Source organism: Petromyzon marinus, chromosome 66, assembly GCF_048934315.1.
Source record: "Petromyzon marinus isolate PM22_M1 ecotype Great Lakes invasive population chromosome 66, UKy_Petmar_22M1.pri1.0, whole genome shotgun sequence".
NCBI classification, from domain to species: domain Eukaryota; kingdom Metazoa; phylum Chordata; class Hyperoartia; order Petromyzontiformes; family Petromyzontidae; genus Petromyzon; species Petromyzon marinus.
The window spans coordinates 11540286-11560143 of record NC_133732.1 but is presented as its reverse complement, the minus strand read 5'-3'; the positions used below and the strand labels follow the sequence as shown (position 1 = coordinate 11560143).

General features: G+C 51.1%; 1 protein-coding gene across 1 annotated transcript in view; it reads right to left on the bottom strand.

Annotated features, from left to right (window-relative positions):
• Positions 1-1172: 1172 nt before the first annotated feature.
• Positions 1173-19858, bottom strand: part of LOC116937600 (uncharacterized) — a 22134-nt gene continuing 3448 nt past the window's right edge. Inside the window, exons 4-7 of the mRNA XM_076054555.1 lie at positions 16733-16736; positions 14832-15593; positions 12541-13533; positions 1173-6089 (exon numbers count right to left, since the gene is read on the bottom strand). Coding sequence (XP_075910670.1) covers positions 6051-6089; positions 12541-13533; positions 14832-15593; positions 16733-16736 — 1798 coding nt within the window. The 3' untranslated portion in view covers positions 1173-6050. The remainder of the gene's footprint in view (positions 6090-12540; positions 13534-14831; positions 15594-16732; positions 16737-19858) is intronic.

Here is a 19858-nt window from a genome sequence, read left to right as displayed (position 1 = left end):
GGCGCTGCACGGGCTAGAGAAGAGATGGAGTGATGTGGTACAGGAGGACGTGGAGCTGAGTGGACTTGCCGATGACCTGTACCAGCGGTGTCAAGATCGGCCTCTGTGGAGGAGGCTCGTGAAGGACGCTGCTACTGGGCAAACTACACACAACTACACACAACAACAAACTACACACAACAACAAACTACACACAACAACAAACTACACACAACTACACACATCAACAAACTACACACAACAACAAACTACACACAACTACACACAACAACAAACTACACAACAACAAACTACACACAACAACAAACTACACACAACAACAAACTACACACAACAACAAACTACACACAGCAACAAACTACACAACAACAAACTACACAACAACAAACTACACAACAAACTACACACAACAACAAACTACACAACAACAAACTACACACAACAACAAACTACACAACAACAAACTACACAACAACAAACTACACAACAAACTACACAACAAACTACACACAACAACAAACTACACAACAACAAACTACACAACAAACTACACACAACAACAAACTACACAACAACAAACTACACACAACAACAAACTACACACAACAACAAACTACACAACAACAAACTACACACAACAACAAACTACACAACAACAAACTACACAACAACAACAAACTACACATAACAACAAACTACACACAACTACACACAACAACAAACTACACAACAACAACAAACTACACACAACAATGAGCAGCAGTTTGTCAATGTAAATGATTTAAAAGTGCGACACCAAAAGCAGTCCACGGGACCTCCTGAATACAGAATGAGAATGTTTATATATCCTGGAAGAGGTGTGAGCGAGTTTCACCACCACCAACAACAACAATAACACCAACAAACAACACAAATAACACCAACAATAACACCAACACCACCAACAACAACACCAACAAACAACACCAACAATAACAACAACACCACCACAAACAACACCAACAATAACACCAACAACACCAACAATAACACCAACACCACCAACAACAACACCAACAAACAACACCAACAATAACAACAACACCAACAACACCACCAACACCACCACAAAGAACACCACAAACAACAACACCAACAGCAACAGTGCAAAGTATAGAGAGGCAAGCTTTAGCCACATCACCAAAAATGCTTATTAATAAAGTATATAAGTATACATTTGCATAAATACATCAATTCCCCAAAGCTTTGGCAAGGCAGCAAAACAGCAACGACCACACGAGGGAGGTTTTCGCGAGAAATAAATTTTTAAAATATAATTCATACTCAAGGTGTTTGTGTGTCGGATCGCCTAGGTATGGCCACGGAGGCTTTGTCACGTGACACCAAGTGTCGACCCTGATGACCCGTTGAGTTATCGTCCCATCACTCATCTCTCGAACCTCTCTCAACTCCTCGAAAGACTCGGCCCTCGCCCGGCTGAAACCCCACATCACCTCCTCCCCAAACTGCTGCTCCTCCCAGTCAGCTCACCGTCAAAACTACTCCACAGAAACAGCGCTCGCCAGAGCGGCTCCACGACATTTGCATGATTGTTGCCTCCGGCTCCATCGCTGCGCTTGTAAAGTCCGGACATTTCATCCGCCTTTGGCACCGTCAACCACTCGCTCCTTACTTGCCTCCTGAAATCCGACTTGGGTACATGTGGCTCGGCACTCAAGTGGATACTCGCGTACCTTTCTGATCGGCAATCCTCATTCAGGGTGGGCTCGTCCACATCCGCTGAAGCAAAAGCGTCGTGGGGCGTCCCCCAGGGCTCCGTCTTCGGTCCCCTGCTGTTCACGGCCTACGCTTCCCCGATCGGCCGCCTCATCGCAAGCTTCGGTGTCAAGCACCACTCATACTGGTAGGAACGAAGTTGTAAACTGAGTGTACCAGCCTGCAATAGATTAATGTGTCCGTCCGTCCGTCCCCTTTCAGTACTTTACCGAAGTGAAATCTCGTGCTGTTGGGTGTAAAAATTCCAATGTTCCTACCAGCCCACCCTGCAGGGACCTGTTAATGCGGACGACAATATTCCGTTCACCGCCATCAATTCTACCAATGTGTCTGGATTTGAGAGGCTCTCGAAATGCACCACGGCCCTGCAACAGTGGTTCTCTGCACAAAACCTTGTCCTTAATCCGTCAAAGTCAGTGGCCGTCGTGTTAGGTACCAGGCAACGTCTCAACTTTTCTGCACTCCCAACACACTCACACGCATCTTTGGTCGCAACATCAGGTTCACCGGATCACTTCAGCTACGTCGGTGTCATCCCAGACTCAACTTTATCCTTTGGCCCGTCAAACCAATCGCATCATCAGTTCATGTAACTTTCACCTGAAGGCTCTCAGACACCTACGTCCTCTCATCTCCACTGAAACTGCCGACACATTGGCAAAACAACCTGGGATGCAAATTTTGATTTAAAGCTTTCGTGACTGCAGTAATTCATATTCTTAGTTTTTTCGGTAAAGTCACGTTGAAGAGAAACAACAAAATAACAAAATATATATAAAACAATAAAAAAAATTATCACGACGTTTCGACCATAACTCAAACGGTCATCATCAGGTGTGTTGGTTTGCATAAATTTATTTTTAAACGGCACATTTATTTATTTATAAAAACGTTAGCGTCACGCGCAACGATTGGCAGTTTGCCCAGGACTAGTCCATCTATATTCTGAAAAGAGGAGGGGGGAGACGAAATTTTTTATAATGTATGCTGTCTAAATAAATGCGCCGTTTTAAAAATAAATTTATGCGAACCAACACACCTGATGATGACCGTTTGAGTTATGGTCGAAACGTCGTGAGAATTTTTTTTTATTGTTTTATATTTTGTTATTTTGTTGTTTCTCTTCAACGTGGTGACTTTACCGAAAAAAAACGAAGAATATGAACCTGGGACGCGTCGTCATTGGCCGCACTCATCCCCGTCTGGACTCGCTCGGCCTCTCTCCGTGCCCTCCACCGGCTACCCGTCGCCGGCGGGGTCACGTACAAGATCGCCTGCCTCTGCCACCGCGCCTTCAGGATCTGCCTGACCCCCGTAGCTCCCTTCATTATTGACGACTTGCGGCACAGCACACGGCGGATGATTTCGCGGTGCGACTCGCGACCTCCTCTCGGTACCAAGGTCCAGGACGGCCACGTCTATGCGCAGCTTCGCGGTGGCTGCCCCAACAGTCTGGAACGACATCACCGCCCCCACTCTGCACATTCGCAGCATCGCCTCAATCGTCTCCTTCAAGAGACGCTTAAAATCTCACCTCTACAACCACGCTTTCGAGTGGCTCTGAGCTTGACTCCACGCCTCTGACTTGCGGCCGTTACGTTCGCAAAATTTGCGCGTGTTATAAATTGCATTATTGTTGTTATTATTATTGAACAAAGCGTGGTGACTAGTCACCACGCTCAAAGCGTGGCGATCATTCACCACGCTCAAGCGTGGCGATCATTCACCACGCTTGGAATCACCGGCGAACCGTCACCAGCTACTCAAATTGTAAATGTGGATTTACTCTCCGACGCACTGGTGGGCTGAGGTGTTCACTAATTGGCACCACGCTTCGTCACGTGACAGAGCCTTCGTGGTTGGCTGTGTCGGGTGGTGGCGGGTTCACGATTTACTTAGGCGATCTAACACACACACAAACCGGTATTTGTGAACAGAAAAAAACGGGAATCCCTCAACAACGCAGCACAATGACATCGAACTACCACTACGACACGTGCAGTAAGGATCACAAATCACAAACGCGGTGGCTAGGAGATGTCACCTTCCTCGCCTGGTGTGCAGGAGGTAGTGGGTTCAATCCTGACCCTGATGATGCCTGCTGTTGTTGTCTGTGTGGAGTTTGCGTCTCTCCGTTGGGGTCACGTTTAAAGTGTTATGGGTTTCTGTGGGTCTCTGTGGTACTATACGAGTCTGTATCTCTGTGGGTCTCTTATGAGTATGGGTCTCTATAGGGTATTGTGGGTCTCTGTGGTACTATACGAGTCTGTATCTCTGTGGGTCTCTTATGAGTATGGGTCTCTATAGGTGACTGTGGGTCTCTGTGGTACTATACGAGTCTCTGTATCTCTGTGGGTCTCTTATGAGTATGGGTCTCTATAGGTGACTGTGGGTCTCTGTGGTACTATATGAGTCTCTATCTCTGTGGGTCTCTTATGAGTATGGGTCTCTATAGGTGACTGTGGGTCTCTGTGGTACTATATGAGTCTCTATCTCTGTGGGTCTCTTATGAGTATGGGTCTCTATAGGGTACTGTGGGTCTCTGTGGTACTATATGAGTCTATGTATCTCTGTGGGTCTCTTATGAGTATGGGTCTCTATTGGGTATTGTGGGTCTCTGTGGTACTATACGAGTCTGTATCTCTGTGGGTCTCTTATGAGTATGGGTCTCTATAGGGTATTGTGGGTCTCTGTGGTACTATACGAGTCTGTATCTCTGTGGGTCTCTTATGAGTATGGGTCTCTATAGGGTACTGTGGGTCTCTGTGGTACTATATGAGTCTATGTATCTCTGTGGGTCTCTTATGAGTATGGGTCTCTATAGGGTATTGTGGGTCTCTGTGGTACTATACGAGTCTGTATCTCTGTGGGTCTCTTATGAGCATGGGTCTCTATAGGTGACTGTGGGTCTCTGTGGTACTATACGAGTCTGTATCTCTGTGGGTCTCTTATGAGTATGGGTCTCTATAGGGTACTGTGGGTCTCTGTGGTACTATATGAGTCTATGTATCTCTGTGGGTCTCTTATGAGTATGGGTCTCTATTGGGTATTGTGGGTCTCTGTGGTACTATACGAGTCTGTATCTCTGTGGGTCTCTTATGAGTATAGGTCTCTATAGGGTATTGTGGGTCTCTGTGGTACTATACGAGTCTGTATCTCTGTGGGTCTCTTATGAGTATAGGTCTCTATAGGGTATTGTGGGTCTCTGTGGTACTATACGAGTCTATGTATCTCTGTGGGTCTCTTATGAGTATGGGTCTCTATAGGGTACTGTGCGTCTCTGTGGTACTATACGAGTCTCTGTGTCTCTTTGGGTCTCTTATGAGTATGGGTCTCTATAGGTGACTGTGGGTCTCTGTGGTACTATACGAGTCTCTGTATCTCTGTGGGTCTCTTATGAATATGGGTCTCTATTGGGTATTGTGGGTCTCTGTGGTACTATACGAGTCTCTGTATCTGTGGGTCTCTTATGAGTATGGGTCTCTATAGGTGACTGTGGGTCTCTGTGGTACTATACGAGTCTCTGTATCTGTGGGTCTCTTATGAGTATGGGTCTCCATAGGTGACTGTGGGTCTCTGTGGTACTATACGAGTCTCTGTATCTGTGGGTCTCTTATGAGTATGGGTCTCTATTGGGTATTGTGGGTCTCTGTGGTACTATACGAGTCTCTGTATCTCTGTGGGTCTCTTATGAGTATGGGTCTCTATTGGGTACTGTGGGTCTCTGTGAGTCTGGGTCTCTGTGAGTCTGGGTGGTTCTGTTGGAGTCTCTGGATCTATGTGGGTGTCTATGAGTACGACTGAGTGTGGTTCTCTGTGGATTCAGAGTCTGTGGCTGCTACTATAAATTCCCAATTCGTTGAGCTATCATTTGTGGACAGGTCGCTTCTGAAAAATCGCTCAGTGAGCCTTACCTGGTAACATAAAAATAATGGTTTAAGTTCGCAAATGTGGTTGTACCCAGCACTAATATTCTGCTTCAGGATGTTTGAATTAGAATGCAGACACAAAGACAAAGGTACCCAGTGTAGCCTCGAACAGGGCCGTGTGCAGAGGGTGGGTGTGGCCATTGAAGAGGGTGGGCGTGGCCTGAGTAGGTAGCGGGCGTGGCCTAAGTAGGTAGCGGGCGTGGCCTGAGTAGGTAGCGGGCGTGGCCCGGGTAGATCTGGGCGTGATCTAGGTAGACAGTGGGCGTGGCCGGTGTATGGTGTGGTCTGTGGATAGGTAGGTGTCACATGAGTGGGCGTGGCACGTGATGAGTGGGCGTGTCCTCGTCACTTCTTCATGATGGACGAGAGTTCGAGCAGCATGCTCTGCAACACACACCACGCCCACCGGTCACAAGCCACGACCATCACATAGAGACCACGCCTACAATCGTGACGTTTGTTAGCGCCCATGCCACGCCCACTCTGTACACAACCCACGCCCTACTGATACCAAGCCACGCCCACTTCCTATTAACCACGCCGCCTGATAGGCCACGTTTCTCACGATTTATTCAGCTCCCCTTAAACCACGTCCCCTTAGACAATCCATGCCTCATTATGTACATCTACAGAAGCAGAGAGACAGGGAGACAGAGACAAAGACTCACATAGAGACCCAAACAGAGACTCACACCGAGTGGTGTGTCTATGAGTCTGTGTGGTGAGTCTATGGGACTCTCTGTGGGTAAGTCTATGTCTCTCTGTGTGAGTCTGTCTCTCTGTGCGAGTCTCTGTCTCTCTGTGTGAGTCTATGTCTCTCTGCATGAGTCTATGTTTATCTGTGTTAGTCTATGTTTATCTGTGTTAGTCTATGTCTCTCTGTGTGAGTCTGTCTCTCTCTGTGTGAGTCTGTCTCTCTCTGTGTGAGTCTTTCTCTCTGTGTGAGTCTGTGTCTCTCTGTGCGAGTCTGTGTCTCTCTGTGTGAGTCTGTGTCTCTCTGTGTGAGTCTGTGCCTCTCTGTGTGAGTCTGTGTCTCTCTGTGCGAGTCTGTGTCTCTCTGTGTGAGTCTGTCTCTCTCTGTGTGAGTCTGTGTCTCTCTGTGCGAGTCTGTGTCTCTCTGTGCGAGTCTGTGTCTCTCTGTGTGAGTCTATGTCTCTGTGAGTCTCTCTGTGTGAGTCTGTGCCTCTCTGTGTGAGTCTGTGTCTCTCTGTGCGAGTCTGTGTCTCTCTGTGTGAGTCTATGTCTCTGTGAGTCTCTCTGTGTGAGTCTGTGACTCTCTGTGTGAGTCTGTGTCTCTCTGTGTGAGTTTGTGTCTCTCTGTGTGAGTCTGTGTCTCTCTGTGCGAGTCTGTGTCTCTCTGTGTGAGTCTATGTCTCTGTGAGTCTCTCTGTGTGAGTCTGTGCCTCTCTGTGTGAGTCTGTGTCTCTCTGTGTGAGTCTGTGGCTCTCTGTGTGAGTCTGTTTCTCTGTGTTAGTCTATGTTTATCTGTGTTAGTCTATGTCTCTCTGTGTGAGTCTGTCTCTCTCTGTGTGAGTCTGTCTCTCTCTGTGTGAGTCTGTGTCTCTCTGTGTGAGTCTGTGTCTCTCTGTGTGAGTCTGTCTCTCTGTGTGAGTCTGTGACTCTCTGTGTGAGTCTGTGTCTCTCTGTGTGAGTCTATGTCTCTCTGCATGAGTCTATGTTTATCTGTGTGAGTCTGTCTCTCTGTGTGAGTCTCTATCTCTCTGTGAGTCTCTCTGTGTGAGTCTGTGTCTCTCTGTGTGAGTCTGTGTCTCTCTGTGAGTCTGTGTGAGTCTGTGTCTCTCTGTGTGAGTCTATGTTTATCTGTGTTAGTCTATGTCTCTCTGTGTGAGTCTGTCTCTCTGTGTGAGTCTGTCTCTCTGTGTGAGTCTCTATCTCTCTGTGAGTCTCTCTGTGTGAGTCTCTCTGTGTGAGTCTATGTCTATCTCTGTGTGAGTCTATGTCTCTCTGCATGAGTCTATGTCTCTCTGTGTTAGTCTATGTTTATCTGTGTTGGTCTATGTCTCTCTGTGTGAGTCTCTATCTCTCTGTGAGACTCTCTGTGTGAGTCTGTGTCTCTGTGTTAGTCTATGTCTCTCTGTGTGAGTCTGTCTCTCTGTGTGAGTCTCTATCTCTCTGTGAGTCTCTCTGTGTGAGTCTATGTCTATCTCTGTGTGAGTCTATGTCTCTCTGCATGAGTCTATGTCTCTCTGCATGAGTCTATGTTTCTCTGTGTTAGTCTGTCTCTCTGTGTGAGTCTCTCTCTATGTGTGAGTCTCTCTCTGAGTCTATGTCTATCTCTGTGTGAGTTTGTGTCTCTCTGTGTGAGTATGTCTCTCTCTGTGTGAGTGTGTCTCTCTGTGTGAGTCTGTGTCTCTCTGTGTGTCTGTGTCTCTCTCTGTGTGTGAGTCTGTGGCTCTCTGTGTGAGTCTGTGTCTCTGTGTGAGTCGATGTCTCTCTCTGAGTCTGGCTCTCTGTGGGAGTCTGTCTCTCTGTGTGTGTGTCTGTGTCTCTCTGTGAGTGTGTGTCTCCCTGTGTGTCTATGGCTCTCTGTGTTAGTATATGTCTCTCTCTGTATGTCTTTCTTTGTGAGCCTCTATTTACGAGTCTTTCTGTGTGAGTCTGTGTCTCTCTGTGTGAGTCTGACCCCTGCCCACCCCCTCCTATAGCGGCCTCTAGTGGCGATCGACTAATTACCCCATATAAGCTGTCCGCTCCACTGATCTGGGTCATAGTAATTGGGTAATGATCTCAGATTTTTTGCCTTGGGAGAAAAAAACCTCTCCCTGTCATTGACAAACTCAAGGTTACATCTCTAATTGATCCTTGCCCAGGGCATTCCGATGCATCACACAGAGAGACACAGACTCATCACACATAGACCCACATACTCATCACAGAGCTACAGACTCACAGAGACCCTAGACTCACGACATAGAGACCCCGAGACTCACTACAGAGACCCTGAGACTCACTACACAGACCCCGAGACTCACTACACAGAGACCCTGAGACTCACTACACAGACCCCGAGACTCACTACACAGAGACCACTAGACTTATTACACAGAGACCCCTATACTCACTACACAGTGACCCCTAGACTCACTACACAGAAACCTCTAGACTTATTACACAGACCCTTAGACTCACTACAGTGACCCCTAGACTCACTACACAGAGACCACTAGACTTATTACACAGACCCTTAGACTCACTACACAGAGACCACAACTCACTACAGAGACCCCTAGACTTATTACACAGAGACCCCTATACTCACGACACAGAGACCCCTAGACTCACTACACAGAGACCTCTAGACTTATTACACAGACCCTTAGACTCACTACACAGAGACCACAACTCACTACAGAGACCCATAGACTCAATACATAAGACCCCTAGACTCACTACACAGAGACCCCGAGACTCCCAAAACAGAGACCCCTATACTCAATACACAGAGACCCCTAGACCCACTACACAGAGACCCTTGGACCCACTCGGATTGAATGGACGGTAGGGAGCTAAATGGCGAGGTATGGCGCTACACAATAGGGTTTGTGGTGGTGGTGCTGATAACCACCTCCATCACCACCACCTCCATAACCACCACCAGAACCACCACCACCATCACCTCCACCACTGCCACCACCTCCTCCATCACCAACAACAACCGCCATTCGCCACTAAGTGGTGGTAACGTCACCATGGCGCTTGTGATCTCTTCACACAATCCAGCCTGGTTAAACCCAGGATGGATTGTACGCAGGCTAGCCTAAGTGTTTTGAAACAGCAAAGATGTCCCATTAGGGGGGTCCACGTTTCACAAGCCTCGAGAAGGGAGGGCATTACGGTGGCTGAGAAGACCCGACGCTTTGTGTGCGGAGCGACAGACCAGGTAGCTTCCACACAGCATTGCGCAGCAGACGAAAAGATAATGCCGCTCGACTGATTCGGAGTGAGACCTCTGCTGCCAAACCGCAGCTAATCATAGCAAGCTGCCCAGGTATGGGAAACTCTCCACAACTGTCCCATCACCAATGGCGTGTTCAGGGGGTATAGTGTTTTACGGCACAAAATACCCAGGCAGGTGCTTAGTTTTGGTGGGGTGGATTTTTAAGGCCCCATCTCTTAGTAGCACACTTCAAGTCTAGCAGCAGCACCTCAAACTCCTCCTCTAAGTGAGCAGCAATCACCGTAACATCATGCATACGTAAGATGGTTTACCAATTTGGAGCCATCCCTCGATCGCACACGGGCATCGATCAGCCTCCCTTTGTGTCTTTACCGGATGGAAATTCCTCCGGTACAGCCATGGAGGCTTCTCAAACTACGTGGTCAAAGGAAATTCCTTTCGCACACCCAAGGTGAACAGGGAATGGCTCCGACTCCCGGCCACATAGTTTTAACCGGGACCGCTCACCATCATGAAGGTCCTTAATGGTTGTGAGCATAGAGTCAGCGACTCCAAAAGCACGAAGAACAACCCAGAGCCCAGGCCTACTGATGGTATCATAAGGCCTCGACCCGGTCAATAAAGCAGAGATGTAGGTCCTGTGGGAATTACCTACACCTCTGCTGTAGCAAACAGACAGAAAATATGGCATCTGTGCAGAACCGACCTGGCCAGAAACCACTTTGGGGCTCTGCAAAGCCTCTCCTCAGTGAATAATCCTTGGCAGGACCTTTCCCGGTATCACACTGAGGAGGTAGATGCCCCTGTAGTTTTTACAGTCTGTGTGGTCCCCCTTCTTAAAGAGGGGGACCATCAGGGCATTCTTCCAAGCCTGCAGAACTCATCCAGTGGTCCAGACTGTTATTATGATGTCATGTAGGGCAGTCTATGCACAAACGACACCCTCCCTCAGCATTTTGCTTGGGAGATCATCTCTGCCCGGCACTTTTCCTGGTCTCAGACTCTGGATCGCCTTCTGTACTTCCTCAACAGATGGCACTTCAGACACTCACAGGGGGTGACTTCTTCTTACAATATTTGAGGGACGTCTGCCTCAGCAGGGTCTTTCCCACTTTGCACCGTGATGTTTTCCAGGCTGAGGGATTTCCCTCCCCCAAGCCTCTAAAAAATTATCAGCAAATCTGCAAACCTGTTCCTGGGGGTTATAGATCAGATTTAAATTCTTTCCCCTGCTGCAAGATACTTTATTGAAGGAGTTAAATGGTGATTTGTGATAGCGGGCTACTGAGGCAGACTCCTCAGCAACCCGTGACCACCACTCATCCTTGCAGTGCTGCATAGCTCTCCGAACCTCCAAGCGAAGGCTGCGGTAAGCCTCCTCATTGTCCAATGTGAGATGGTGTAGATGGTGGGAGTGGGCCTGTTGCTTTTCTCAGCCAGCCAGAACACCTCGTCCATCAGCCAGGGTCTCTGGGGAGGTCTGGACCGTGTAACCAAATAGCCATTGCAGCTGCATGAGCCACAGTCCTAAACCTCACCCATTTCCCCTCGGCATTAGGAAAGGGGGGGGGGGGACGATGCCACTGTGGGTTGGAATGGGGTCCTAGATGGACACCCACCACTGGAGTGGAAGAAAGGCAGGCGCATCTTACAGATGACTAGTCGATGGTCAGTGGGCAGATCAGCTCCATGGTAGGTCCTGGTGTAAAGGACATGGGCCCGCATCCGCTGTTCCATCACTATGTAGTCCAGCAGATGTTCTTGCTTGGACCCGGCATGCATCCATGATGTTGTGTGGATGCGATGATGCTGGAACAGTGTGTTGGTCCTCCCGTTGTTATTGAGCTGATCTGGCCCATGCCTTCCAATCATTCCAGCACAGGTGCCAGCATCATGACCCACTCAGGCATTACAGTCACCCAACAGGATGACTCTATCCTGAGGGACCACTTTAGCACCTATGACAGGAGGTCATAGAAGGAATCTGACTCATCGGCTTTGCCTGCATCCCTCCACTGATGTTCATCTTTTATAGGGGCGTAAGAAACCACCACCACTCCCCACCTCACTGCCACACCTCACTGCCATGCTCCCACGCCCTCTTCATTTTTTTTGTTCAGAAGAGCCACTCTCCCTATTGTTTGGCATGTCTCCTGCCCCGAGTAGAGGACAGTCCACCCCTCATGGTGGCAGGAGCCAGAGCCGGTCCACCGGACCTCCAGAATACCACAGAGATACAGGCGGTACCGGTCCAGCTCCCGACAGACGAGTGAAAGCCTCTCCTCCGCAGTGAGCGTTCAAACATTCCACGTGGCCACTCGCAGTGGTTTTTTGCTGTTTCTGGAAGAACTCCGAGGGTACGGGATCAGTATCCTGGCTCTGCCAAATGTGTTTGGCCAGGAAACGTCATAGACACCTGTCCCCCCGGGGCCTCTGGTACAAGCTTAGCTCTGTCGCCACCACCTCCATCAACACCACCAGCGGCACCAGCGGCACCATCACCTCCACTACCACTAACTCTTCCATCTCCTCCATTACCACCACTATACACACCATCACCTCCATAACCACCACCACTAACTCCACCACCGCTCTCGACAGTCAAATGGCGAGGTCTGGGGCTACACGGCGGGGATGGTGGTGATGTTGGCCCTGATGACCACCTCCTCCAACACCACCTTCACCAGCACCACCACTGTCTCCACGTCCATCACCACCAACAACAACTCCTCCACCACCTCTTCCACCTCCATCAACTCCACCATTCTCTCGAACTCCCCCACCACCACCTCCAACTCCACCACCACCTCCTCCTCCTCCTCCACCTTTCTCTCCACCTCCTTCACCACCACCCCCAACTCCACCACCATCTCCTCCAACTCCACCACCACCACCACCACCACCTGCCCCACTTGCCATGGAGACTCGGCGCGACGTAGGGGGAGGGGGACTCGGGCCGCTGAGTTCGCTGGACCCCGACACGGACCCGGAGCCAGACCCCGTGCCAGACCCAGAGCCCAAAACCGAGCCGCTCAGCCTCTCCTCATCTCCACCTCCTCCTCCATCTCCACCACCTCCTCCATCATCTCCACCATCATCTCCACCATCGTCTCCTCCGTCATCTCCACCGTCATCTCCACCGTCATCGTCCTCCTGCTGCTGCTGCTGCTGCTGTCTTCGTCGTAGACGCCGGACGTCCGACTCGGACGTCCGATGGACGTCCCCCGACATGGCACCGCCCTCCGTCTCCCCGCGTCTCCTTTCTGCCTGCGACAATGACGAGGAGGAGGAAGCCGGTGATGAGGAGGTGGAATAGGGAGGAGGTGGTGGAGGAGGTGGAGGTGGTGGTGGTGGTGGAGGAGGATGAGGTCGGAAGCTTCCGTTACTGCTCCCTCCACTGCTCCCTCTGCTACCACTCACAGAAGTCTTCAGACCGCTTCCGGAGATGTTTGGATCAGTACCGGAGGAGATCTTCAGACCGGTACTGGAGGAGGTGTTTGGATCAGTACCGGAGGAGATCTTCAGACCGGTGCTGGAGGAGGTGTTTGGATCGGTACCGGAGGAGATCTTCAGACCGGTGCTGGAGGAGGTGTTTGGATCGGTACAAGAGGAGACCTTCGGACTGCTGTCGATTAAATCTTGTGGACGGCGAAGCCAAGTTCCGAAAACTCCTCTGCCACATCCTGCGCCACCTCCGTCTCCTCCTCCGATACCTCGAGTAGGCGTAGCGTGAGCAGATCCACCGCCGGTGGGCGCACCGGTGGCAGCGGTTTGGCGTTTGCCATTGTGGGTCGTCGCGGCGGTGCCGGTGCCGGTGCCGGTGCCGGTGCCGGTGCCGGTGCCGGTGCCGGTGCCGGTCCAGGCCTGGCCCGGCGCATTGGACCCGGCTCCTCCTCTGCCATGCCCACCCTGGGGGAGGTGGGGCGGGAGGGGGGAGAGGGAGGGGGCGGAGGAGTCGGGAATTCCAGTGGCCGGGACTTCTGTTGCACCGAGTCGCTCGGAGAGTTGTTGCGAGCGCAAACCAGGGCCGAGGCTGATGCTGCACTGCATCCTGGGAGGGCGGCACTGCCGTTGGGTCCGTGGGGATCCGCGAGGCTGCACGCGACCTCGAGAGCGGATTTGTGTACCCTGGGCTTCTACCGCATCGCCTCGTCACACAGGAGTGGAGCGTGCGTGAGGGTCGGTGCCAAGGGTCGGTGCTCTGTGATTGTCGACACGCGGGGTGGCTGTGTTAAGCCGGCGAACTACGGGGTACTGTCGCCGAGAGTTTTCATGGTTGTGCTTGGTTGTCAAGAAATTATTATCCACCGCAGTTGGTTCGCATCCTTGTGCGTAGTGCGTCGATACTGCATAATGAATCAAGGCATCGTTCATAAATTCCTTCCAAATTTTGTAAAGATCCATTGTGTTATGGATCGAGTTATTGTCATTCTTGCTGTCGCCGTTAAAGCAACGTTTAAAAAAATCCGCATTGGTCTCCTGTAAAAATATTTAGGGACTTTCATGGGAGAGAAAATAGATCCGAACTCCTCACTCTCCAATATTAAAAATGAGCAACCCTCACAATCATCACCATCATCACCATCACCACCATCACCACCACCATCACCACCACCGACATCACCACCGACATCACCACCAACATCACCACCAACATCACCACCACCAACATCACCACCACCAACATCACCACCACCATCACCACCACCACCACCATCACCACCACCACCATCACCACCAACATCACCACCACCAACATCACCACCACCAACATCACCACCAACATCACCACCACCAACATCACCACCACCATCACCACCACCACCACCACCATCACCACCAACATCACCACCACCAACATCACCACCATCACCACCACCACCATCACCACCACCACCACCACCACCATCACCACCAACATCACCACCACCATCACCATCACCACCACCATCACCACCAACATCACCACCACCATCACCACCACCAACATCACCACCAACACCATCACCACCAACATCACCACCAACATCACCACCACCAACATCACCACCACCAACATCACCACCACCAACATCACCACCACCATCACCACCACCATCACCACCACCAACATCACCACCACCATCACCACCATCATCACCACCATCATCACCACCACCATCACCACCACCATCACCACCACCACCACCACCATCAGCGACGCTTACCCCAGAGCGGGAGGGGCTGGCCGCTGAGGCCGTGAGGTGCCCCTGGCTCAAAACGTTTGTCTCCGAGTCTGCCGCTCCGTGCCCCCAAGGGCTCCTTCCGGCTTCCCCTGCCACTGGCCCAGGTGGCGGAATGGCGCTCGGCGAAGTCACCGTGGAGACGTCGCTTGGTCCTGCACCTCCTCTCCCTCCATCCCCGCCACCGAGTGACACCTGTGGTATTGATGCTCGCAACTTTGAGTGTCGTGGCACCGCAATTGAGCCACCGTTACCGCCACTACCACCACCATCACCAACTCCACCGACAAGACCACCACCACCACCACCACCACCAATCTTCTGGTCCTCCACCGCCGCTGGGCCCACCTCCGCCGCCGCCGCCGCCGCCGCCGCCGCCTCGGCGCAGCCCTTGCTCTTGAGCAACCCCCGGCGGAGCTTGCGGAAGCCGAGGTGGGCGATCTCCAGCACGTTGAGCACCAGGGAGATGGCGGCGATGCTGAGCATGAAGACGACGAAGACCGTCTTCTCGGTGGGGCGCGACACGAAGCAGTCCACCACGTTGGGGCACGGCCGGCGGGCGCACTTGTAGAGGGGCCGTAGCGCGACGCCGTACAGCGAGCACTGGCCCAGCATGAAGGCCACCTCGAGGGCGGAGCGAGCCACGATGTGCAGCACGTACGTGCGCAGCAGCGCCCCCCGCAGCGGCGCCTTGCTCAGCTTGCGCTGCTCCTCCAGCTTGCGCAGCTCACGCTCCAGGCGCTTGTGCTGCCCGCCCGGCTGGGGGAGGGCAGCGGTGGCGGGGCCCTGGGGGTGGAGGAGGAGGAGGAGGAGGAGGAGGGTGGTGGTGGTGGTGGTGGTAGGGTGGGGGAGAGGTGGAGGAGGGAGATGGAGGGGATGGGATGAAGATTATCTGAGTGGGTAGGTGCATGGGAGGGCCCTGGAGGAGGAGGGTGGTGGTAGGGTGGGAAGGAGGGAGGGAGGGAGATGGATGAAGGGGATGAGATGAAGATTATCTGAGTGGGTAGGTGCATGGGAGGGCCCTGGAGGAGGAGGAGGAGGGTGGTGGTGGTGGTGGTAGGGTGGGGGAGGAGGGAGGGAGGGAGATGGAGGGGATGAGATGAAGATTATCTGAGCGGGTAGGTGCATGGGAGGGCCCTGGAGGAGGAGGGTGGTGGTAGGGTGGGGGAGAGGTGGAGGAGGGAGATGAAGGGGATGGGATGAAGATTATCTGAGTGGGTAGGTGCATGGGAGGGCCCTGGAGGAGGAGGGTGGTGGTAGGGTGGGGGAGAGGTGGAGGAGGGAGATGGAGGGGATGAGATGAAGATTATCTGAGCGGGTAGGTGCATGGGAGGGCCCTGGAGGAGGAGGGTGGTGGTGGTAGGGTGGGGAGGAGGGAGGGAGGGAGAGTGAAGGAGAGAGAGGGATGAAGGAGGGTGGCTGAGGGAATAGGTGAGTGGGATAGGTGTCCCTGACTCTCTGCTTACAATCATTAAGGGCCTTCATAATGATGGGCAGGCCTAGGTAAAGCTACGTGGCTGGGAGTCAGAGATGTTCAGAGTTTTTGATGAACGAAGAGGTCCTACCGATGTAGGGCTGTATCTGTTTCATCTCGTAAATATAATTAAAGACATTAAGCTTAACCCTAATGATATTCTAGTCAGTTTTGATGTGACTTCTCTGTTCACGAGTGTTTTGGTCAACAAGTCAATTCAATTAATCGACACTCTGGTAGCGAACAAAGGATATCCATTGGGGTTTATTAGTAATACATCGGAATTTTGCGACCCCCATTGCCACTGTGTAGCATATTATTACGTGCCAGGGACTCTATGAGATGATAGTGACGGCAAAGCAGTTATAAGTGACTCACAGAATTGTGCGCAGTTGCGTATACAGGACACGACTTCCCTGAAGGCATTCAGCTTCAGCGAGCGCGATGCCGATCACTAACAACGCGGTCCGAATTCGACCCTCGATCGATGGCTGAGCCATCGCCGCACACGAATTGAACAAAAAGCAAGGGACAAGTCCTTACTTACTAACAACTCCTTACTTACTAACAACTCCTTACTTACTAACAAGTCCTTACTTACTAACAACTCCTTACTTGCTAACAAGTCCTTACTTACTAACAACTCCTTACTAACAACTCCTTACTTACAAGTCCTTACTTACTAACAACTCCTTACTAACAACTCCTTACTGACTAACAACTCCTTACTGACTAACAACTCCTTACTTACTAACAACTCCTTAACTTACTAACAACTCCTTGCTTACTAACAAGTCCTTACTTACTAACAACTCTTTACTTACTAACAACTCCTTACTAACAACTCCTTACTGACTAACAACTCCTTACTGACTAACAACTCCTTACTTACTAACAACTCCTTAACTTACTAACAACTCCTTGCTTACTAACAAGTCCTTACTTACTAACAACTCTTTACTTACTAACAACTCCTTGCTTACTAACAACTCCTTACTTACTAACAACTCCTTACTTACTAACAACTCCTTACTAACAACTCCTTACTAACAACTCCTTACTTACTAACAACTCCTTACTTACTAACAACTCCTTACTTACTAACAACTCCTTACTTACTAACAACTCCTTACTTACTAACAACTCCTTACTTACTAACAACTCCTTACTTACTAACAACTCTTCTATCATTTTAATTGCTAGAGGGGTTGCCCACCCTACCTGAAAATCCTGGCTCCGCCATTGTGTAAACCTGTTCCGAGGGATCACAGATCGGACAACTCTATTTCCCCTAAGGGTGGTAATACGTGTGGTGCTGCAAGTTACTTTTTTGATGGAATTAAAGTGTGATTTGTGATTTGTGATCACGGGATACTGAGGCAGATTCCATCTCAGCAATCCACGACCACCACTCATCCTTGCAGAGACACACACAGAAACACACACACATACAGAAACAACAACCACCATTCGCCACCAATGAGCGGTGATGTCACCATGGCGCTTGTGCCAGGCTATGTGCACGTTAATGCCATGTGGGACTAGTGGGGGTGGAGTGTCTGATGGTACAAAGAACCCAGGCAGGTGCTTAGTTTTGCTGGGGCTGATGGTAAGGCCCCACCTCTTAGTGGCACGTTCCAAGTTCAGCAGCAGCGCCTCCAACTCCTCCTCTGAGTGAGCAGCAATCACCAGATCGGCATACATAACATGGTTGAGCAATAGGGAGCCATTCCTTGATCGCATCCGGGCATCGATCAACCTCCCATTGTATCTGGACCAGATGGAAATTCCTCTGGTACAGCTACTGAAGGCTTCACGAACTACATGGTCGAAATAGATGTTAAATGATGTTGGAGCCAGAGGACATCCCTGTTGCACCCCAAGGTGAACAGGGAATGGCTCCGACTCACGGCTACGTAGTTTTAGAGATGACAAGTCGATGGTCAGTGGGTAGATCAGCTCCACGATAGGTCCTAGTGTCAATGACATGGGTCCGTATCCGCTGTTCCGTCACAAAATAGTCCAGCAGATATTTTTGCTTGGACTCGGCATGCATCCATGATGTGTGGATGTGCCGATGCCGGAACAGCGTGTTGGTAATTACAAGCCCATGGGCAGCACAAAAGTCTAGCAGCCTCATACCATTGTTATTGAGCTGATCCGGCCCATGCCTTCCAATCACTCCACACCAGGTGCCAGCATCATGACCAACTCGGGCATTGAAGTCACCCAACATGATGACTCTAGCCCGAGGGGCCACTTTAACCAGCACCTGTGACAGGAGGTCATAGAAGGCATCTGACTCATCTGCCTTGCCTGCATCCCTCCACGGATGTTCATCTTCGGTGGGGGCAAAAGTAACCACGACCACCACTCCTCACCTCCGGTTGATTGGAAGGCGAGCCCAACGTAGCCTGGGGCTTACAGGTTCCCACGTCTCACTGCCACGCTCCCACGCACCCTTCCAGAGCCTCATTTGGCCACACAGCAACACACACACAGCAACACAAAACAAAGACAAAGATCCCCCATATAGCCTGTAACAGACTGTAGGGGCAAGTGCTGTAAGCGAGCAGCACCTATAAAGGCCGGCACGGCACACGAAGAGGGTGGGTGGCCAACAGCACGCCCGGCCACCTTTGTCTCCCTAGTGGAGATGTTTACACATCGCACCAGGTACTCATTTAGAGGCTGAGTCGACCTAGGGGAGGCCCAGGACCTGTTCAGATAATCGTCACCGGTGTTGGCCGTGAGCAGGAATCAAACCCGGGCCGCCAGGTTCATAGCGCAGCGTAGCGCTAACCGCTACACGACCGCTCCCCACACTACACAGAAACACGCAGAGACACACACAGAGACACGCAGAGACACACAGAGAGACACGCAGAGACACACACAGAGACACGCAGAGACACACAGAGAGACACGCAGAGACACACACAGAGACACACACAGAGACACACAGAGAGACACGCAGAGACACACACAGAGACACGCAGAGACACACACAGAGACACACAGAGACACGCAGAGACACGCACAGAGACACACAGAGACACACAGAGACACACAGAGAGACACACAGAGACACACAGAGACACATCACAGAGACACATCACAGAGACACACAGAGAGACACACAGAGAGACACACAGAGAGACACACAGAGACACACACAGAGAGACACACAGAGAGACACACAGAGACACATCACAGAGACACACACAGAGAGACACACAGAGACACACACAGAGAGACACACACAGACACACAGAGACACACAGAGACACACACAGAGAGACACAGAGAGACACACAGAGACACACAGAGAGACACAGAGACACACAGAGACACACACAGAGAGACACGCACAGACACACACAGAGACACACACAGAGACACACACAGACACACAGAGAGACACACACAGAGACACACAGAGACACATCACAGAGACACATCACAGAGACACACAGAGACACACAGAGAGACACACAGAGAGACACACAGAGACACACACAGAGAGACACACAGAGAC